Raw genomic sequence first — 24073 nt, 5'->3', positions numbered from 1 at the left:
TTCTTGAAGAGATCTCTAGTCTTTCTCATTCTATGTTTTTTCTCTGTTTCTTTGCATCGATCACTGAGGAAGGCTTTCTTATCTCTTCTTGCTATTCTTTAGAACTCTGCATTCAAACGGGTATATCTTTCCTTTTCTCCTTTGCTTTTGGCTTCTCTTCTTTTCACAGCTATTTGTAAGGCTTCCTCAGAGAGCCATTTTACTTTTTTGCATTTCTTTTTGGGGGGATTGTCTTGCTCCCTGTCTCCTGTACGATATCGTGAACCTCCATCCATAGTTCATCAGGCACTCTATCAGTTTTAGTCCTTTAAATCTATTTCTTACTTCCATATATAATATGGAATCGTTAGGGATTTGATTTAGGTCATACCTTAAAGGTCTAGTAGTTTTCCTTTACTTTCTTCAATTTAAGTCTTAATTCGGCAATAAGGAGTTCCTGATCTGAGCCACAGTCAGCTCCCGGTCTTTTTTCTTTTTCCATTTATTTTTATTAGTTGGAGGCTAATTACTTTACAATATTGTAGTGGTTTTTGTCATACATTGACATGAATCAGCCATGGAATTACATGTATTACATCCCGATCCCCCCTCCCACCTCCCTCTCCACCCGATCCCTCTGGGTCTTCCCAGTGCACCAGGCCCGAGCACTTGTCTCATGCATCCAACCTGGGCCGGTGATCTGTTTCACCCTAGACAATTTTTTTTTTTTTTTTTTTTTTTGCTGACTGTATAGAGCTTCTCCATCTTTGGCTGCAGTAGGTCCCAGAGTGAGATGGAAGTCTGCGTTCATGGGAGTCTACTGGGAGCCTGGTACCAAGGATGCCTTTGGGGGCTGCTGGAGCTGCCTGTGGCCACTGGAGTCAACAGGTACCAAGATGAGTGGGGGCCTGAGGTTGCAGGAGCCTACAGCAAGCTACCTAGAGCTGTGAGAATTGACTTGGTACTGGGGTGGGTCCTCTTTGGGGATTGTGGTAAATTTGGGCACTCATTTTACTCTCCTCCCATGCCGAAGGTGTCTCTTTTCACACTGGGCTGCCTTAGCTTAGGAGCTGTGTAATGAGGTAGCATGAATCTATCTTTTTTACACTCATCAACGTGTTCTTTCTTATTTCTGTGGTTCACCTATGTGCTGTGGTTCCCTCACGTAGAATATTTGCTTTGTGAAGGTATTTTCATGCACGGTTAATTATTCAAATTGATGTTGGTGAGGAGGAGGGAAAGGAATAAGTAGCAGATATTCCTATGCCACCATTTTGCTTACATCACTTTCTCAGAATCTTCTGATTAAGTGTTTTCAGGTTTGTTCTTCTATAAGACTAGTTATTCTCCAAGGGCCAGAACCTGTGTGTATTCTGGCAAGGTCTAGTTAATTATGATCCAGATAGGATTATGTAACCACCCAGATAGATACTGAATTTAGCTTGTGGAATCAGGCTGTTTGTATGAGGATCTCCATGACCTTAGATGATATGTGAATTTGGAAATTTCAGTTGCCTTTGTAGAGGAGAGACCATCAAATACTGATTCTCCATTACTCAGAATATAATCTAAATTATATTGACCTAGATTTGGTAGAGATTTCATAGACTTAGTCCTAATTTATGTGTATATCACTAGGGCCTAAGACACAGTAGATCCTAAATAAATATTTGTGACACAGGAGTATTGTTTTTGAAAGTTATTAATGTGATTTACCTTTTAACATTTATCATGTATGAGATTGCAGTATTTTGCTAGATATGCTCATTTCTCCCATTGTTTGTGTATGCAGAGTGTGTGTGTGTGTGTCTGTACAAGGGAGCAGATTAGGATTATAACAGGAATGCAAAAGTAACTGAAAAATCTGTCCCTCTTCTTCAGGTAACTTACTTCAGGTACCTGTGGTAAGACAAAGATGACAGATGAAGAAATACATGTTTTATAGTCTTTTTTATCTTTTCTCAAAATAAGATCTTGGGATGAGAAACTTGTTAGAGAGCTTAAGAGAAAACCTGAAATTAGAGTTTAGTTCTCTACTCCATCTGGTTATCTACTCCTTTTGGGAGTCTCCATTTGGGAGACTTCTTTTCAGTGTTCCCTCCATATCAAGTTTTAGTTCTCTACTCCATCTAGTTCTCTACTCCATTTGGGAGTCTCCAACTAGTCTCCCTTTGGGAGACTTCTTTTCAGTGTTTGCTCCATATCAAAATGTGCCAGCAACCAAATCTGAATCAAGTTGATGGATGGCATAGTTAAGCAGAGAGAGGACCTGTGTTTAGTGCCTAGAGTCTCCTTCAGCTCCTGTGCAGTATAGAAGATATTTAGAAGTTCATACATTCCCCATAAATATAATGAGAAAGTAGCTGTCTGGACAGTCATCATAATATTGTCTGAGGGCTGCAGAGCGGTGGTAATCTGAGAGCAAGGTTATAGTGATTAAAGAAAAATCAATATTTTCTTTTCAATGTGAGTATAATGTCTAAATGCATCAGCGCTTACACTTTTTGAAAGAGTTTATAAATTAGTAATTCCCTTTCTTATCTGTGTCACCTTAAACCATACTGATAGGTCATTTCCATCATGTCATGGTGGCAAGAGGCTGCCCCTGTGACTCCCTTCTCCAACTAGATTTGACTGAAGCAGGTGAAGTTGCACTTTAGTACTCTGAGCCTCTGCAGCTCTCCATTCTGACTGCTCAGATCTGCTCAGATTTTAGCAGCCCAGCTAGGCCATAGTGGCCCCAGCACAATATATATTTTTTTCTAGTCTTATTGACCCAATGAATGCATCACTGTATACATACTGCATGATGACTTAATTCATATATATTGTGAAATGATCATTGCAATAGGCTCAGCTAGCATCCATAATTTCATATAGATATAATAAAGAGAAGAGAAAGAAGAAAAAGAAAAAAAAAATCTCCTTGTGTGAAAGCACAGGACTTAACCTCTTAAAAACTTTCCTATGTATTACATTTAAAAAAGTGTTAACTATAATCATTGCATTGTACATTATGGTCTTAGTACTTATTTATATTATAACTGGGAATTCCCTGGTAGCTCATGAAAAATTTGCCTGCAGTGCTGGAGATGTAAGTTCAATCTCTGGCTTGGGAAGATCCCCTGAAGAAGGGAATGGGTATCCACTCCAGTATTCTTACCTGGAGAATTCCATGGACAGAGGAGCTTGGCAAGCTACATTCCACAGAGTCACAAAGAGTTAGACACACCTGAGCAACTAACACACAAACACATCTTAACTGGAAAATCCTCCAATTCCTCTTTCATCCACCCTCTGCCTTTAGTAACCACATGTCTGATATGTTTTTCTATGAGTTTGGCTTTTTAGTCTCTTTTTTCTTAGACTCCACACAAGAGATCATAAAGTAATATTTGTTTTTCTCTGACTTATCTCACTCAGCATAATGTTTTCTAGATTTATCCATGTTATTGAAATGGTAAGATTTCCTCATTGTTATGGCAAAATAATATTCCATTGTATAGATAGGTAGGTAGACAGACCCCAGTGTCTTTATCCATTCATCCATCAGTGGACACTTAGGTTGTTTCCATATCTTGGCCTTTGTAATTAATGCTTCTCTGAACATGAGGATGCAGATATCTTTTCAAGTTAGTGTTTTCATTTCCTTTGAATATAGCCCCAGAAGTGGAGTGTTGGCCACTGGCTATGATAGGTCTTTTGATCTTTCTTTTTCCCACTGGATCATACTCCAATTTAACTTGACAGGTCAAACTTTGTTCTGCAGATAAAAGTAACTCTATCTCTGCATTGATTTAGAAAAGGTAGGAATTTAAAAATCCAACAGAACTCTGTGGTGTGTGTGTGTGTTTTTTTTTTTTTTAATAGCATCTCTATGCTTCCATCTCTACCCTTAAAACTCAACATGTATATAGCTCTTTATTTAGAATTAAAGACAGTGAATGACAGGAATAAGAAACAAAACAGGAGAATTTTATTTTCATATTTAAATATTTTAGCTATTGAAACTTTGAATATTAAAAAGTCAATTAAAGGTGCATTTGACATAATTTAAAGCCACACTCTTTATAACCAGAGGAAATATATTTTATTTAAATTCAGTTTGCCAAAGCACAAATATCTTCATATGTTTATGTTGCTCTTTTTTAAAACTTAAAAGGTAGTACATTTTATAAGCATCTCCAGATTTTATTTGTTTGTTTCACATACTACAATACGAAAATTCATTTAAAAGAACATATTGCAGAAATTCTAAAATTGTAATTTACTTGAAAAGTTACTGTCATAAAGAAGTCATTTTTTTTGGCACTTTCTTATTTATTTTTTTTTAATAATTGAACATGGAAGTAAGAAGTTAAAAGTAAAATACTACCCAGTTAGGCTTTTTTGTTGTTTCTTAATTTAAAGACTTTCTGATTACATATATCCTTAACATTCTTTACTGGATGAATACAAAATTAAAATAAAAGTGTGTACTGCACATAAAAGATATAGAGTTAACGACGGATGTTGAATATTTTGGTGTTTCCATGTGTTAATATTGCAGAACATCTCAATTTTACTACTATTTAAAAATTGCTTTGATTTTTAAAATTTGTTTATAATGACAGGTGTTACAAGAGTTTGCAGAAATGTTTAAGGATAATATTAATGTTTATATAAGTGAGGCCCTGACACTTAAAAGCTAAGGTCACAGTTTGTATCAATATGATAGATAGTTACCACTATATTGTATAAATTGTGTATATGAAATTACAATACTATTTTACTGGTAACAAATCTAACAAGACAACATATTAAGGAATTACCAAATCTGTATGTGTGCTGTGAAAGATGGTACTATAAAAAGAATGTCTGTGAAAATGTTAACATACTATGATCAGCATAACAAATTATGTATGAGCTTTTTTTTAACCTATTTTTTTTTTACCTCTTGGTAAATGTGAGGTACTATTTAGCTATTTGGGATACTGTTTGAATATGAAGATGATGTCTTACTGAAAATCAAATGTTGTAATTTAAGCTTTAGATCTTTTATATTAGTTATGTTCCAAATGATAGGGTGCTTATATTTTTTGGAAATAGAAAATTTTTTTTTTCATTTATTTTTATTAGTTGGAGGCTAATTACTTTACAATATTGTAGTGGTTTTTGTCATACATTGACATGAATCAGCCATGGATTTACATGTATTCCCCATCCTGATCCCCCCTCCCACCTCTCTCTCCACCCGATCCCTCTGGGTCTTCCCAGTGCACCAGGCCCGAGCACTTGTCTCATGCATCCAACCTGGGCTGGTGATCTGTTTCACCCTAGATAATACACATGTTTCGATGCTGTTCTCTTGAAACATCCCACCCTCGCCTTCTCCCACAGAGTCCAAAAGTCTGTTCTGTACATCTGTGTCTCTTTTTCTGTTTTGCATATAGGGTTATCTTTACCATCTTTCTAAATTCCATATATATGTGTTAGTATACTGTAATGTTTTTTTAACTTATCAGACTAACTTAAAATTACTCATACTCTTATAACCTTTAATACTTTGGTCACTATCAATTTCCCTGAAACGTTTTTAACATTTTAAAATAATAAGGCTAAACCTAGACTACTGACTTTTCATTTATATTAACTGCAGCAACATATACACTAAACACCTATATGTAGTTAATGTTCGAACCTTACTTTAGCTTCACAAATGAGAGCATTTATAACTACACATTAAAATGGCACAAGAATTTTCATGTTTGATTACTAATCGAAGGAAAGGACAAGTTTCTTCTTCCTCTTCTCTTCCTGCTCCATTTCTTGAGATTATTTCGTTTCCTCCCCTTTGATAAAGATAGTTTCTGGTAGCTTCACCAACACAACACATGTACCAGCTCTTCCAATATTAACAGGAACTTCCTAATGCAGAAAACAAAAACAAAGAAAGAAATGCTGTTTGAATGAACTCTGTCTTTGGCATAATATATTGGAGTTGAAAAAGTCCTCAGCTATTCTGGCCCAGCCTTCACCTTGTATAAAGACAATGGAAAATGCAGCCAAGATAACATTCCAATGTGGAAACAGCATAGTCTTTAAAATGAAGTAGATCTGAGTTTGAAGGACAGGTGGTCTTGCTTAAGTTTCACCTCTCTTGTAATTTTCTCACTTAAAAAATTGAAACTAATAATACTCATCCTTCAATGTTCTTGTTACGGATAAGCAAGAAAATGAATGAAAATAATTAGGGATATAGTAGTTACAATCTGTTTATCTAGTTGTTCTCTTTCACCCTTTGCAAGATTACACAATGAAAAAGTGAAATACCTGAAATAGAATCTACATCTCTTAACTACTTATCTATAATTTTCAGAAAAATAATTTAAACAAGGTTAGAAAAACATTTTTTTAATCATATTTGGCCAACATCTTTGTTTGCTAAATATTTTCTTCCATTTCTAGCTGGTCCTAACCGTTGTAAATTTAAGAGCTAACTACATGGCAGAACTTGAGTGTTTCTGAGGGTCATAATGAATCATATTGTTGGAGTAAAGAGATAGAAACTCATGTTCTTTCTGTGCCCCTTCTTATATTAATATTTTCCTTAAAATTTCTTCTGCTGATACCCAGAACTCTTTAGAGGGTTTAATTCCAGTCTTTTACTGTGCACCAAATCCCTGAATGACTAATTAGTAGTTAGGAGTGTTGCAATTTGTAGAATCTTTATAAGGAGGAGACTAAGAGATTTTTCCCCTGGGCATCAGCCAATAAGAAGGGACAAACATTTGTAGATAAAGGTATTATTCCTTGCTTCTCAAGTCAAAATGAATACATAGAAAATTTGTCAGGGAGTAAAGCTCTTGGATTATTGAATCTGATTCACTTTTCTATAAGAGGACTGAGTCCATAAACCTTAGAAAATGTCTTGTCCTCACTTTATATAAATACTGATGAATCCTACTAATGATCAAACAGCTCAATTAATAACTTTCTATAGCTAAATAAAGCACATGCTATAAATTTCACTAAAAGAATTTTATTCAGCCCTAGAGTGGAAGAGAATGGGATGAATTCCAAACATATATTTTAATTTTTGAATTAAAACCTGAAATATATCAATTTGGATACTTAAATTGAGAGTACCTCTCTCCATTCATCTTTCTGTGCATCATACGATTCAACAGTGTTCAAATAAGTATGCCCATCATATCCTCCAACCACATAGAGTCTGTCTCCAAGGGGACATACAGCAACAGCATCTCGAGGAACACTCAGAGGTGCCACAGTTGACCATGAATCATTTCTTGGATCATACCTTAAGAAGTTCAGGCAGACAATTGAAAATAAAGTTATGCAGTGTTAAAATTAAAAATAATATACATTAATAAAATATATACTTATCTGATAAAAATAAATTTAAAAATACCCTATAAATAGTAAATGTAATCCGAGTAATAAATACTAAGGCTATGATAGAATTCTCTTCAGCCACCAGAGGACACTCAAAGCATAGTGAAAGTCAATTTCCTTTAAAAAATGCCATGCGTTTATTTAATCAGTTCTCAGATTTTCTGAGGAAACTTCACACATTGTCATCTGAACATTATGTGAAAAATGCCCCTTTTGCCATTTAGTATAATGGAACACATTTTTCTCTTATTCTTTATCAAAGTTATGCATGTGATGCCTGATCTTGTTTATGAGAGCTCATATTTTAAGTAAATCAGAATATAATTGCCTTTTTGTTATATAAGCTATGGTAACCATGGTTTTAATACTCTTTGTAGTTACAGTGACCACAGTTTTATTATTTTTCTTATTCTTATTATTTCTTCTATGAAAGTTCTTATTCATCTTTACAGGACCCTGGGGTTTTTATTTCCATTTTAATTTGAAGTTAGTTCTTCATCCTCAAACATATTTTATAAGCAAAATGACAGAGCACTCAGTAATCTGTATTAATTAAAATCTTTCCAGGAATTATTTCCTAAAATTTGAACCCAATACATAATAATAAAATCTAAAAGAAGAGAACAGAACTTTCCTTGTGGTCCCAGTAGTTAAGAATCCACCTGCCAGTGTAGGGGACACAGGTTTGATTTCCAAATCTGGGAAGATTTCACAGGCCACGGGGCAATCAAGCTCATGGGACACAACTACAGAGCCTGATCTCTAGGGCCCAGGAGCCACAACTACTGAAATTCACATGCTGCAACTACTGAAGCCCTCGAGCCTGAAGCCTATGCTCCCAGACAAGAAAAACCTCTGCAATGAGAAGCCAGCACACCACAATGAAGAGCAGCTCCCAATCTCCATAACTAGGGAAAGCTTGTTCTCAACAAAGAAGACCCAATACAGCCAAAAATAAATAAATTAAACTAAATTTTAAAAAGGTTCTCTATTGTAGAAAAAAGATTTAAATAGTTTTAAACACCAGTGAACAAAAAAACGTATACAGTTATATGTGGAATTTCTCTCTGATCTTATACTGGCCTATCTGTAAATGCCAAAGAAAACATTTATTTTACAAAAGATATTTTCACTTATTACCATGTTAATTTCCTTATATTTGTATTACTCATCTGATTTTTGTTTTTCTTTGTTTAATCATAATCTAAATTATATAACCCCAGCTTTCACTTGAACTTGGTCTTCACATCCAGTAGTATTTTCAATAATATCTGAAATAAGCAATAATTAAGATATCCCCAATATCCACCATATATTGTTGAGCATCATGAAGGATTTCACCTTAAATTATGATGTTATACTGAAACCCACAACCAGAAGATCCACAGCTATGTGTTTTAGCTAAGCTGAATCTTCAACACAATTGTGATTGTTAATTGATGATGCATTCAGCTAACAGAATACACTCATACAAGTACACACACGTATGACTGGTGAACCAGAGCTCACAGGATTCTTTTATAGATTGGCATCCAGAGACCAAGATTTTTCTGCATGTACATGATAATAAATGTTCAAAAATCTGGTTAATGTTAATATCTGGACACTGCTTGATTAACAAGAGAGGTTTGGAGAATGTAGAATCTTTTGAAGAAAGAAAATTGTCACCTTGGTTATTATCTGTAAGGACACACAGGAGCAGTTATTAAAGAAAAAGCTAGCCACTGCATCACCTTCAAATTAAACACACCTGTTTCTCCCATTTTATTTCTCTCTTGCTTTTTGGTTTCTCCTTACTTTGGTTATAAGTATATATATTCTAGTGGAGATAAAATGCAGACATAAGTAAAGGGAACTGGTCACAGACTTATTCGTCCACTTGGTGTAATTATGGATTATTTGCTTTACTTCTTTGCCATAATTTTCTCATCAGCATTATAGAAATGGTAATCCCTGACCCAGCAGTCACAAGTTTATGTGATGGTTTTAGAAAACTTTAATTTAAATGATTATCGTAATTAACTGGATGAGACTCCTATGGCAAGCTGTTGATGTCTGAGTAGAAAAAGAGTTTCAGGAATATTGTCTAAGACATGGAAATGAGAATTATCTAATTCCATAGAGTGTGCATCTTTGACTTTCTACTGACAAGACTATTTTACAACTCTATAAGTGTAGAAATTAAGTTGTAGAAAACTGAATTTTCTTGTGATTCCTATACATAACAATAAAATAAATTTTAAGATTTTGATAGAGACATTTAAGATTTAATCAATTTAAGATTATTGATAGACTTAATTTCTAACCCCAAATGATGATCCTCCCAAGTATTGTTTTATTGTCTATAGGATACTAACTACTCTTGCATCTATGAATGATTTTACTGCATTTTTCAGCATTTTCCTAACTGTTTTTATGTATTTTCTTCAAAAATTCTTTGAAAAAATTTTAATACCTTATGAATTACCACATTAATGAATTACTCAAAATATTTAACATGTTACTCATATTTGTATCAAAGGCATAACTTTTCAAAAATTATACATTAGCACTAATTAATTCTTTAGTATTTTTAAAAGAAAATGCTAATAAGGGGATAATGATAGTAATAATAATACTAAGTATAAAATAATACAAATAAAATAATACCAGCAACTAGCTTCCATTAAGTACTTAATATGTGCCAGGCAACACACTCAATATTCTGTATCTTATGAGGTTGATTATTCCCACTTTTCACATGAGGAAACTGTTTAGAGGTGTAAAGTAACTGGGTCAAAGTCCCATAACTTGCAAATAACAGATCTGGGATTTGCACCCAGATCTTTCTGACTCCAAATCTAGTGTTTTTAACTAGTATACTATACATTTTTTGGTATGCATGAAGTGCTTTTTTCCCATTAAAAATTAAATTAAAAGTGGTATATTTGGAAATATAATTATATCAGCAAACAAAATTAAATATTAGTTATTAGGATATGTTGGTAACTATTTAATTTTGTAGACTGAATTATGAACTGTATATTCAGCTTCCTCCCTTGGGTTTATATTTTCCTAGTTGTATGTGTAAATGCCTGTTTAAATTGATTTAGACACCTCATATTATTGTAAGGCTAATTTCATGGTGAACAATCTACAGTGCTAAAATGCAGTCAAATTCCTCATTATTTCAGGTCTCAACATAGAATTACACAATTACAGGCATTCTAAGTAAAGCCAGGAAAATGCTGGCATAATAATGAAAGAGAGGAAGGTGACTTCATTAAACTTTTTTATGTATTCTAGTTTTTTTTTTTCCTTATGAAATGTATGCTTTATAGACTAAAGCTAATTTCTTAATCCAATACATTTAGAAATAAGAAACCAAGTAAATGCAACACAAGCTAAACCACTAAGATAAAACAAAAAGCCTCCAATACTGAAATAGACAAAAACATAAGACTTTAGTATTCCAGAAAGAAAATCTCACACTAATTTGAATTTATTAAAAGAAAATGGCTATTATAAGCCCTACCCGGCGCCGCCCAGCCCGCGCCTCTTCCCAGCCCTAGGCCCGGCCCCTTTCGCCTGCGTGCATCACTCCGTGCGGAAACGCTGCCAGCATGTCAGACAAGCTGCCTTACAAAGTCGCTGACATCACCCTGGCCGCTTGGGGACGCAAGGCCCTGGACCTGGCAGAGAACGAGATGCCGGGCCTGATGCACATGCGGGAAATGTACTCGGCCTCCAAGCCTCTGAAGGGCGCCCGCATTGCCGGCTGCCTGCACATGACCGTGGAGACTGCCGTTCTCATTGAGACCCTCGTTGCCCTGGGTGCTGAGGTGCGGTGGTCCAGCTGCAATATCTTCTCCACCCAGGACCATGCAGCAGCTGCCATTGCCAAGGCTGGCATTCCAGTGTACGCCTGGAAGGGCGAAACGGACGAGGAGTACCTGTGGTGCATTGAGCAGACGCTGCACTTCAAGGACGGGCCCCTCAACATGATTCTGGACGACGGTGGTGATCTCACCAACCTCATCCACACCAAGTACCCGCAGCTCCTGTCAGGCATCCGAGGCATCTCTGAAGAGACCACAACGGGGGTCCACAACCTGTACAAGATGATGGCCAACGGGATCCTGAAGGTGCCGGCCATCAATGTCAACGACTCTGTCACCAAGAGCAAGTTTGACAACCTCTATGGCTGCCGGGAGTCCCTCATAGATGGCATCAAGCGGGCCACAGACGTCATGATTGCGGGCAAGGTGGCAGTGGTCGCGGGCTATGGCGACGTGGGCAAGGGCTGTGCCCAGGCCCTGAGGGGATTCGGGGCGCGCGTCATCATCACGGAGATTGACCCCATCAACGCACTTCAAGCTGCCATGGAGGGCTATGAGGTGACCACCATGGATGAGGCCTGTCAGGAGGGCAACATCTTTGTCACCACCACGGGCTGTATCGACATCATCGTTGGCCAGCACTTTGAACAGATGAAAGATGATGCCATTGTGTGTAACATCGGGCACTTTGACGTGGAGATCGATGTCAAGTGGCTGAACGAGAACGCTGTGGAGAAGGTGAACATCAAGCCCCAGGTGGACCGCTACTTGTTGAAGAACGGGTGCTGCATCATCCTGCTGGCCGAGGGCCGGCTGGTCAACCTGGGCTGTGCCATGGGCCACCCTAGCTTTGTGATGAGCAACTCCTTCACCAACCAGGTGCTGGCGCAGATCGAGCTCTGGACCCACCCAGACAAGTACCCTGTTGGGGTCCACTTCCTGCCCAAGAAGCTGGATGAAGCCGTGGCTGAAGCCCATCTGGGCAAGCTGAATGTGAAGCTGACCAAGCTGACTGAGAAGCAGGCCCAGTACCTGGGCATGCCCCGCGAAGGCCCGTTCAAGCCTGATCACTACCGCTACTGAGAACCGGGCCTGCCCTTTGCCTTCCAGCTGCTGTCCTTGCCTGGGTCCCACCTCTCCTCCCCAAGAGCAAATGGCACCACCTTTGAGATTGGTTTGATAATGTTCCCCATCGACTCCTTGGGGCTTGTCACTCAGTCTTTGGCCTCTGCTGCATCCCTCATGCTGTTCCAAGTGTGGCAGGGGGAATTGAGAAGTCCCTCCTCTAGCGCTGGTCATAATGGAGGTACATGGGGGTTACCCACAGGGAACCATGAGCTCAGGGGTTCAGGAACTGCTCACTCAGTCCTTCCTTAAGCTGGAAGTTGGCAGTGGTGGTCAGAAAGCCCATGCACTTTACCATCCAGGCCTTCACTTGGCCTGTGGACTTTAGACTCATGTTCTTGGTTTACAGGTTCATTGGTTCCTCAGCCCAGGACAGATGAGAAGGAGCTGTGTCAAAGGGTGTGGAGGAACTGTGGGAGTTTGAATGCTCCGGAGAGCCTGGCTTAGTGCTTAGCATTCTCTTAAACCTCAGAACAATGAGGTTGGTACTTTTAGTCCCTATTTTACAGGGGTTGGAATATATTGTTAAGTGAGAAAAGACAAGAGGAATGACAGCCAGTGGTTAAGAGGGGCCAGAGAAACATAAAAGCACATTGTAACTTGATGGTTCCCATCATAGCTCTGGGTCAAAAAGAGGTTAATTTGGTTTATAATGTTAAAAGAGAGCAAGAAGGTGGGTTAATAAAAATTTTGGTGCCTAAAAGAAAAAAAAAAATTTAGTTTTTAAAATTTATTTGTTTTTGTTTCAATGCTATTCTCTCAAAACATCCCACCACTAAAATATTGTAAAGTAATTAGCCTCCAACTAATAAAAATAAATGAAAAAATAAAAATAAAAAACCAAAATGTTAATCTTTAAAACTAAGAAAAAAATTATTTGTTTTTAATCAAAGGAAAATTGCTTTACAATACTGACATGACTTCTGCCATACTTCAAAATGAATCAGCCACATATCCCCACCATCTTGAATCTGACTCCCACCTCCCACCCCACCCCAATCTTCCAGGTTGTCACAAAGCCCCAGACTGAGCTCCCTCTGTGTAGTATAGCAACTTCCTATTAGCTATCTATTTTACACATGATAATCTCAAAAATAATAGAATGATTTCTGTTCCAAGGCAAACCATTCAATATTATGGTAATCCAAGTCTATGTCCCAACCAGTAACACTGACAAAGCTGAAGTTGAAAGGTTCTATGAAGACTTACAAGACCTTTAAGAACTAATACCCAAAAAAATATGTCCTTTTCATTATAGGGTACTGGAATACAAAAATAGGAAGTAAAGAAACACATGGAGAAACAGGCAAATTTGGCCTTGGAGTACAGAATGAAGGAGGACAAAGACTAATAGAGTTTTGCCAAGAGAACACACTCATAATAGCAAAGACCCTCTTCCAACAACACAAGAGAAGACTCTACACATGGACATCACAAGATGGCCAACACCAAAATCAGATTGCTTGTATTATTTGCAGCCAAAGATGGAGAAACTCGATATAGTCAGCAAAAACAAGACAGGGAGTGGACTGTGGCTCAGATAATGAACTTCTTATGGCAAAATCCAGACTTAAATTGAAGAAAGTGGAGAAAACCAATAAACCTTTCAGGTATGACCTAAATCAAATCCCTTATGACTATACAGTGGAAGTGAGAAATAGATTTAAGGGACTAGATCTGATAGAGTGCCTGATGAACTATGGATGGACTTTCATGACATTGTACAGGAGACAGGGATCAAGACCATCTCCATGGAAAATAAATGCAAAAAGGCAAAATGGTTGTCTGAGGAGGCCTTACAAATAGCTGTGAGAAGAAGAGAAGTGAAAAGCAAAGGAGAAAAGGAAATATATTCCCATTTGAATGCAGAGTTCCAAAGAATAGCAAGGAGAGATAAAAAAGCCTTCATCAGCGATCAATGCAAAGAAATAGAGGAAAACAACAGAATGGGAAGGACTAGAGATCTCTTCAAGAAAATTAGAGATACCAAAGGAACATTTCATACAAAGATGGGTTTGATAAAGGACAGAAATGGTATGGACCTAACAGAAGCAAAAGATATTAAGAAGAGGTGGCAAGAATACACAGAAGAACTGTACAAAAAAAGAACTTCACACACACACACAAAAGAAAAGATATTCATGACCCAGTTAATCACGATGATATCATCACTGACCTAGAGTCAGACATACTGGAATGTGAAGTCAAGTAGGCCTTAGGAAGCATCACTATGAAGAAAACTAGTGGAGGTGATGTAATCCCAGTTGAGCTATTTCAAATCATGAAAGATGATGCTGTGAAAGTGCTGCACTCAATATGTCAGGAAAATTGTAAACTCAGCAGTGCTCACAGGACTGGAAAAGGTCAGTTTTCATTCCAATCCCTAAGAAAGGCAATGCCAAAGAATGCTCAAACTACTGCACAATTGCACTCATCTCACACGCTAGTAAAGTAATCCTCAAAATTCTCCAAACCAGGCTTCAGCAATACGTGAACCGTGAACTTCCAGATGTTCAAGCTGGCTTTAGAAAAGACAGAGGAATCAGAGATCAAATTGCCGACATCCGCTGGATCATCGAAAAAGCAAGACAGTTCCAGAAAAACATCTATTTCTGCTTTATTGACTATGCCAAAGCCTTTGACTGTGTGGATCACAATAAACTCTTGAAAATTCTGAAAGAGATGGGAATACCAGACCACCTGACCTGCCTCTTGAGAAAACTATATGCAAGTCAGGAAGCAAAAGTTAGAACTGGACATGGAACAACAGACTGGTTCCAAATAGGAAAACGAGTATGTAAAGGCTGTATATTGTCACCCTGCTTATTTAACTTATATGCAGAGTACATCAAGAGAAATGCTGGGCTGGAAGAAGCAAAGCTGGAATCAAGATAACCAGGAGAAATATCAATAACCTCAGATATGCAGATGACACCACCCTTATGGCAGAACGTGAAGAGAACAAAAGCACCTCTTGATGAAAGTGTAAGAGGCATGTGAAAAAGTTGGCTTAAAGCTCAACACTCAGAAACTAAGATCATGGCAACTGGTACCATCAATTCATGGCAAATAGATAGGGAAAGAGTGGAAACAGTGGATGACTTTATTTATTTGTCTCCAAAATCACTGCAGATGGTGACTGCAGCGATGAAATCAAAAGATGCTTACTCCTTGCAAGGAAAGTTATGACCAACTTAGAAAGCAGAGACATTACTTTGCCAACAAAGGTCCATGTAGTCAAGGCTGTTGTTTTTCCAGTAGTCATGTATGGATGTGAGAGTTGGACTATAAAGAAAGCTGAGTGCCAAAGAATTGATGCTTTTTACCTGTGGTGTTGGAGAAGACTCTTGAGAGTCCCTTGGACTGCAAGGAGATTCAACCAGTCCATCCTAAAGATCAGTCCTGGGTGTTCATTAGAAGGACTGATGTTGAAGCTGCAACTCCAATAGTTTGGCCACCTCATGCGAAGAGCTGTCTCATTGGAAAAGACCCTGATGCTGGGAAAGATTGAGGGCAGGAGGAGAAGGGGATGACAGAGGATGAGATGGCTTGATGGCATCACTGACTCAAGGGACATGGGTTTGGATGGACTCTGGGAGTTGGTGATGGACAGAGAGGCCTGGTGTGCTGTGGTTCATGGGGACACAAAGAGTCGGACACAACAGAGTGACTGAACTGAACTGAAATATGCCATTGTATATATGTACCACATCTTTATTCAGTCATCTGTTGATGGACATCTAGGTTGCTTCCATGTTCTGGCTATCGTAAATAGTGCTACAATGAACAGTGGGGGTACATGTGTCTTTTCAGTTATGGTTTCCTCAGGGTGTATGCCCAGTAGTGGGATTTGCTGCATCATATGGTAGTTTTATTCTTATTTTTTTGGAGAAATATCCATACATTTCTCCATGGAATCAGTATCAATTTGCATTCCCAACAACAGTGCACGTGGATTCCCTTTGCTACACATTCTCTCCAGAATTTATTGTTGGTAGAGTTATTGTGATGGACATTCTGACCAGTGTGAAATGATACATCATAGTTATGATTTGCATTTATCTAATAATAAGCAATGTTGAGCAACTTTTCATGTATTTGTTATGCATTTGAAGGTCTTCTTTGGAGAAATGTCTGTTTAGGTTTTCTGCCCAATTTTTGATTGGGTTTTCTTTTTTTATGTTATTGGGCTGCATGAGGTGCTTGCTTATTATGGAGATTAATCATTCGTCAGTTACTTTATTTGTAATTCCATTCAGTCAATCAGTCATGTGGTACACTTTGTGAAGCAAGGAACTGTAGCACACCAGGCTTCCTTGTCCATCACCAACTGCTGGAGATTATTCAAACTCATGTCCTTTGAGTCAGTGATGTCATCCAACTATCTCATCCTCTGTCGTCCCCTTTTCTTCCCACCTTCAATCTTTCCCAGCATCAGGGCCTTTTCCATTGAGTCAGTTCTTCACATCAGGGTCCAAAGTATTGGAGTCTCACCATGAGCATCAGCCCTCCCACTGAACATTCATGACTGATTTCCTTTAGGATTGACTGTTGGATCTCCTTGCAGTCCAAGGGACTCTCAAGAGTCTTCCCCAACATCACAATTCAAGAGCATCAACTCTTTGGATCTCAGTTTTCTTTATAGTCCAATTCTCACATCCATACATGACTACTGGGAAAATCATGACCTTTGTTGGCAAATAATGTCTCTGCTTTTTAATACGTGGTCTAGGTTGACCTTAACTTTTCTTCCAAGGAGCAAGCATCTATTAATTTTATGGCTGCAGTCAGCATCTGCAGTGATTTTGGAGCCCCCAAAATAAAGTATGTCACTGTTTCCACTGTTTCCGCGTTTATTTGCAATGAAGTAATGGGACCAGATGCCATGATCTTAGCTTTCTGAATGTTGGGCTTTAAGCCAACGTTTTTAACTCTCCTCTTTCACTTTCATCAAGAGGCTCTTTATTCCTCATCACTTTATGCCATCAGGGTGGTGTCATCTGCATATCTGAGGTTATTGACATTTCTCCATGCAGTCTTGATTCCAGCTTGTGCTTCATCCAGCCCAGCGTTTCTCATGATGTACTCTGCATATAAGTTAAGCAGGGTGACAATATACAGCCTTGACATACTCTTTTCCCGATTTGGAACCCGTCCATTGTCATGTGTCAAGTGCTAATTGTTACTTCTTGACCTGAATACAGATTTCTCAAGAGACAGGTCAGGTAGTCTGGTATTCCTATCCGTTGAAGAATTTTCCACAGTTTGTTGTGATCCACACAGTCAAGGGCTCTGGCATAGTCAATAAAGCAGAAGTAGATTTTTTTTTCTGGAACTCTTTCAATGATCCAGCAGATGTTTGCAATTTGATCTCTGGTTCCTCTGCCTTTTCTAAAACAAGCTTGAATGCCTGGAAGTTCATGGTTCATGTACTATTGAAGCGTGGCTTTGAGAATTTTTAGCATTACTTTACTAGCGTGTGAGACGAGTTTTGCCTGTTATTCCAGGTATCTCTTTACTTCCTACTTTTCCATTCCAGTATCCTAAAATTAAAAGGACATCTTTTTTGGGTGTTAGTCCTAGATAATCATTCAACTTCAGCTTCTATAGCATTACTGGTCGGGACATAGACTTGAATTACTGTGATACTGTATGGTTTGCCTTGGAAACAGAGACCACTCTGTCATTTTTGAGGTTGCATCCAAGTACTGCATTTCAGTCTCTTTTGTTGACCATAATGGCTACTGCATTTCTTCTAAGGAATCCCTGCCCACAGTAGTAGATATTAACTCAAATGGTCATTTGAGTTAAATTCACACATTCCCGTCGATTTTAGTTTGCTGATTCTTAAAATGTCGATGTTCACTCTTGCCATCTCCTGTTTGATCACTTCCAATTTGCCTTGATTCATGGACCTAACATTCCATGTTCCTATGCAGTATTGCTCTTTACAGCATCAGAGTTTACTGCCATCACCAGTCACATCCATACCTCTGAGGTCTGAGAATCTCAATCTTAATGCTAGGTTGGTCTCAAACACAGAACATAATTAGTGATTAATTAGTGACAGTCTGCCTATGTATGGGGCCAATCTGTAAGGACTGGGAAGGTTATTTCAAAATGTCCAGTTTTCAACAAACATCACAAAGCATACAAATAAATAGGAAAATGAATGTTACTCAAAAGAACAAAATAAACCTCCAGAGCCATTTCTGTTAGTGACACAGGCATCTGTCTTACCAGAGAAAGATATTAAGAGAACTGTCATATAATCTGAAAAAGCAAAAAGAAAAACAGGCAAAAAACTAAAGGAAACAGATAAATGATAAATGAACAAAATAAGAATGTCAACAGAGGAAATAAGTTATAAAGAAGAAAAAAATATAAATTCTGGAGCTGAAAGATGAAATGACTGAATTTAAAACCTTACTAGCTGAAACAGATCACCAGCCCAGGTGGGATGCATGAGACAAGTGCTCGGGCCTGGTGCACTGGGAAGACCCAGAGGAATCGGGTGGAGAGGGAGGTGGGAGGGGGGATCGGGATGGGGAATACATGTAAATCTATGGCTGATTCATATCAATGTATGACAAAAATAAATAAATAAATAAACAACAAAAAAATAAAAAAATAAAACCTTACTAGAAGGTTTAATTGGAGACTTGAGCAAGCAGAAGGAAGAAAAGTGAACTTGAAAACAAGTTTTTTTTTTTTTTTTTAATGACCAAGTCTGAGGAGCAAAAAGAATGAAGAAAAGTGAACAAAGTCTAAGGGATTTCTGAAAAGACATCAGGTGGGTTAATATATGCATTCTAAGGTAAGAAGTGGAAACAGAAAGAGAAGAAGAAGAAAGAGAGGAAGAGAAGATGGGGAAGATCGAGAAGAAGATATGGTTCTATAGTACTAGTAGAATTCAATTCCCCACTTACAATAATGAATAGAATAAACCAGACAGAAGATCAGTAAGTACATGAAAGATGAAAAACTATAGGCCAATTGCTACTCCCCTAAAACTCAGAAGATACATTTTTCATGAGCAAGCAAGAAATATTATCCAAGATAAAGCATATTGTAGGTCATAAAACAAATCTTAATAAATTTAAAAGACTGAAAACTTGCAGTCTTTTCACAGTGGAATGAAATTCTAACTCAACAACAGAAGGAAAAGTGATATGTCCACACATAGATAGAAATAAAAGAATACACACTTAAACAAGTCAAATAATACATTATAAGGGAAATTAGAAAATATATCTAAGCAAGTGAAAATGAAAACATGACTCACAAGTGTCTTATGGAATGCAAAGAAAGGTCTATAACCTTAAAGGCTTACATATAAAAGGAAAAAAATTGCAAATCAAAACCTAACTTTACACCTTTATAAACTTGAAAAGGAAGCGTAACTAAACCTAAAGTTAGCATAAGGTAGGAAACAATAGAGGTTAGGGCATAGATAAGTAATACAGATAATAGAAAAAAATAGAAAAAAAGCAATGAAATCAAGAGTTGGTTCTGCAAAATTTCAAAATTGATAAACCTTTAGGTAGATTGAGTTTGAGAAAAGGACAAAACACATATAAGATCAAAGGAAGTGGAAATTAATACTGCTTTTATGAAAAAGAGAGGATGAGAAAAAAGATAAAATTGTTCACTAACAATTTGATTAACCTTGATGAAATGGATAAATTTCTAGAAACTCACAACTCATCAAGATTGAACCATGATAGACCTATAATTGTAGGGAGATCAAGTTTCCTAGCAAATTACAGTTGATCCTTGAACAATGTGAGTGTTAGAGGATCCCTGTACAGTTGAAAGTTTGTGTATAACTTTAGTCATCTCTCCATATCCATGGTTCTGTATCAGTGGATTCAACCAACTATAGATTGTAGCATCTATTTACTATAGTACTGTTGTTCTTGTTCAATTGTTCAGTTATGTCTGACTCTTTGCCATACCATGGAATGCAGCATGCCAGGCTTCCCAGTCCTTCACCATTTCCTGGATCTTGCCCAAAGTCATGTCCATTGAGTCAGTGATGCCATCCAACAAACTTTTCCTCTGCTGTCCCCTTCTCCTCCTGCCTTTAATCTTTCCCAGCATCAGGGTCTTTTCCAATGAGTTGGTGCTTCGCGTCAGGTGGCCAAAGCATTGGAACTTCAGGTTCAGCATCAGTCCTTCCAATGAATATTCAGGACTGATTTCCTTTAGGATTGACTTTGTTCTCCTTGCAGTCCACAGGATTCTCAAGAGTCTTCTCCAGCACAACAGTTTGAAAGTATCAATTCTTTGGTGCTTAGCCTTCTATATGGTCCAACACTCAGGCCCATACACAACTATTGGAAAAACTATAGCATTGACTATACAGACCTTTGTTGGCAAAGTGATATCTCTGCTTTTTAATATGCAATGTCATATGCCTTTTTAATAGGTGTGTCATAACTTTTCTACCAAGGAGCAAGTGTCTTTTAATTTCATGGTTGCAGTCACCATCTGCAGTGATTTTGGAGTCCAAGAAAAGAAAGTCTCTCACTGTTTCCATTGTTTGACCATCTGTTTGCCATGAACTGGTAGGACGGGATGCTATGATCTTAGTTTTTTGAATGTTGAGTTTTAAGCCAGATTTTTCTCATTCCTAATTTGCCTTCATTAACAGGCTCTTTAGTTCCTCTTCACTTTCTGGCATAAGGATGATGTCATCTGCATATCTGAGGTTGTTGATACTTCTCCCAGCAATCTTGATTCCAGCCTGTGCTTCATTGAGCCCAGTAGTACTGTAGTACTTATTTATTGAAAAAAAAAATCCACATAAGTGGATTTGTGCAGCTCATACTCATGTTGCCTTAGGATCAACTGTAGTCAAAAATCTCACAGCAAAGAAAAGACAAAGGTCAGATGGATTCACTGGTGAATTCTATCATGTATTTAAAGAAGAATTAACACTAATCCTTCTCAAAATCTTTCAAAATATTGAAAAAAGTAACACATCAAAACTCATTCTGTAAGGTCAGCATTCCATTCATACCAAAGACACACAAAGACACTATAAGGAAACTACACACTGATATTCCTAATAAATACTGAATGCAAAAATGTTCAACGTAGTACTAGTAAATTGAATTCACCAGATTATTAATATGACTATATATCATAATAAAGTAGGATTTCTTCCTGGAATGAAACAATGGGTTATCATACAAAAATCAATCCAAGTAATACACTACATACTATACATGAACCAAGAACTTCCAGATGTTCAAGCTGGTTTTAGAAAGGCAGAGGAACCAGAGATCAAACTGACAACACCCATTGGATCATAGAAAAAGCAAGAGAGCTCCAGAAAAACATATATTTCTGCTTTATTGACTATGCCAAAGCCTTTGATCGTGTAGATCACAATTAACTGTGGAAAATTCTGAAAGATATGGGAATACCAGACCACCTTACTTGCCTCCTGAGAAATCTGTAAGCAGGTCAAGAAGCAGCAGTGAGAACTGGACATGGAACAAGGGACTGGTTCCAAATTGGGGAAGGAGTACATCAAGGCTGTATATTGTCATCCTGCTTATTTAACTTATATGCAGAGTACATCATGCAAAATGTCAGGTTGGATGAAGCACAAGCTGGAATCAAGACTGCCTGGAGAAGTATCAATCACCTCAGATATGCAGATGACACCACCCTTATGGCAGAAAGCAAAGAGGAAGTAAAGAACCTCTTGATGCAAGTGAAAGAGTAGAGTGAAAATGTTGGCTTAAAACTCAACATTCAAAAAACTAAGATCATGGCATCTGGCCCTATCACTTCATGGCAAATAGGTGGCAAAACAATGGAAACAGTGAAAGAATTTATTTTGGGGGGGCTCCAAAATCACTGCAGATGGTGACTGCAGCCAGGAAATTAAAAGATGCTTGCTCCTTGGAAGAAAAGCTATGACAAACCTCGACAACATATTAAAGGGCAGAGACATTACTTTGCCAACAAAAGTCCATCTAATTAAAGCTATGGTTTTTCCAGTAGTCACGTATGGATATGAGAGTTGGACCATAAAGAAAGCTGAGAGCTGAACCATTGAGGCTTTTGAACTGTCATGTTGGAGAAGACTCTTGAGAGTCCCTTGGACTGCAAGGAGATCAAACCAGTCAGTCCTAAAGGAAGTCAGTCCTTAATATTTATTGTAAGGACTGATGCTGAAGGTGAAACTCCAATACTTTGGCCATCTGATGCAAAGAAATGACTCATTGCAAAAAACCTTGTTGCTGCCAAAGATGGAATGCAGGAGGAAAAGGGGACAACAGAGGATGAGATGGTTGGATGGCATCACCAACTCGATAGACCTGAGTTTGAGCAAGCTCCTGGACTTAGTGATGGACAAGGAAGCCTGGCGTGCTTCAGTCCATGGGGTTACAAAGAGTCAGACATGGCTGAGCCACTGGATTGAACTGAACTGAGCTAAATACACTACACTGGCAGAATGAAGAGGATAAAACACATATTCTCTCAACTAATGCAGAAAAAGTATGTGACAAAATATTTGCAATCATCTTTTAATGATAAGAACAGTAACCAAAGTAGGACCAGAATAAAACCAACTCAACATAATAAAGGCCAGATATAGAAAACCCGGATCTATAATACTCAGTGAGGAAAGACTGAAGGCTTTCTCTCCAAGATCAAGAATAAGACAATAATAGGAAATTTCACCACTTCTATTCAACATAGAGAAATAAAATGCAAATACACTGGAAAAGAAGAAATTAAAGAAGACACCATGAGGTAGAAAAATATCACCCAAGTGATCTACAGAATCTATGCAATGTCTATCCAAACCCCAGCAACTTTTTTTGCAGAAATAGAAATACCCATTATAAACATATATAAAATCTCAGGGATCCAGATCATCCAAAATAATTTTGAGAAAATATGAACAAAGATTGAGGTTTAATACTTCTTGATTTCAAAACTTACTAGAAAGCTACAATAATAAAGAATGTGGTACTGGCATAGTGACATATAATTACTAATGATATAGAATACAGAGCCAGAAATAAACCCTCACATACATGGTAAAATAATCTTTGAGAATGTTTCCAAGACCCTTCAATGAGGAAAGGACAGAGTTTTCAACAAATATTGATAGGAAAAATGGATATGCACCTGTAAAATAATGAAGTTGTATTTTTACCTTACTCCATATAAAAAAATTTACTCAAATGGATCAGAGGTCTGAACATAAGAGCTAGAACTATGGAACTCTTATAAGAATACATAGGGGAAATGTTTTATGACATTGGATTTGGCAAAGATCTTTTGGTTATGACCACAAAAACACAAACTATGAAGAAAAATTGGATTTAATATTAAAAAACATTTGCACATCAAAGAGTGCTATTATCAGTGCAAAAGTCACCCATGGAATGAAAGTAATGATGTGCAAATCACATATCTGACAAGAGGTTAATATGCAGAATATATAAAGAACTCCTATAACTCAACAGCAAAAAGACAAACAACCCAAATAAAAACGGGCAAAGAACTGAAATAGACATTTCTATAAAGAAGATGTACAAATGACTAATAGCACATGCTAAGATGCTCAACATATCTAACCAATAGAGAAACCCAAATCACAAACACAAAGAGATATCACTTCAAATCCATTGGGATAGCTATGAAAAACAAATCAGTGTTGGTGAGGATGTACAGAAATTGAATTTCTTTTGCTTTGCTGATGGGAATATAAAATGGTGCAGCTT

At 37.5% G+C, this 24073-nt stretch overlaps 2 protein-coding genes across 3 annotated transcripts in view; one reads left to right on the top strand and one right to left on the bottom strand.

Annotated features, from left to right (window-relative positions):
- Nucleotides 1-5365: 5365 nt before the first annotated feature.
- Nucleotides 5366-24073, bottom strand: part of KLHL4 (kelch like family member 4) — a 123722-nt gene continuing 105014 nt past the window's right edge. Inside the window, exons 10-11 of one of the 2 annotated variants that reach the window (XM_043458950.1) lie at nt 7108-7279; nt 5366-5886 (exon numbers count right to left, since the gene is read on the bottom strand). In XM_043458950.1, coding sequence (XP_043314885.1) covers nt 5794-5886; nt 7108-7279 — 265 coding nt within the window. In that variant the 3' untranslated portion in view covers nt 5366-5793. The remainder of the gene's footprint in view (nt 5887-7107; nt 7280-24073) is intronic. The other variant, XM_043458951.1, reaches the window with a different exon arrangement.
- LOC122435071 (adenosylhomocysteinase-like) lies at nt 10887-13032 on the top strand. Its single transcript, XM_043458952.1, has one exon. It carries the CDS (start codon nt 10977-10979, stop codon nt 12273-12275), a length of 1299 nt encoding a protein of 432 aa, XP_043314887.1. The 5' UTR covers nt 10887-10976; the 3' UTR covers nt 12276-13032.

Source organism: Cervus canadensis, chromosome X (assembly GCF_019320065.1).
Source record: "Cervus canadensis isolate Bull #8, Minnesota chromosome X, ASM1932006v1, whole genome shotgun sequence".
NCBI classification, from domain to species: Eukaryota; Metazoa; Chordata; class Mammalia; order Artiodactyla; family Cervidae; genus Cervus; species Cervus canadensis.
This window is presented reverse-complemented; position numbering and strand designations above follow the sequence as displayed.

Excerpts from the sequence above, each read along its gene's own strand:
- LOC122435071 (XM_043458952.1), top strand. The coding sequence starts at position 10,977 with ATGTCAGACAAGCTGCCTTACAAAGTCGCTGACATCACCCTGGCCGCT.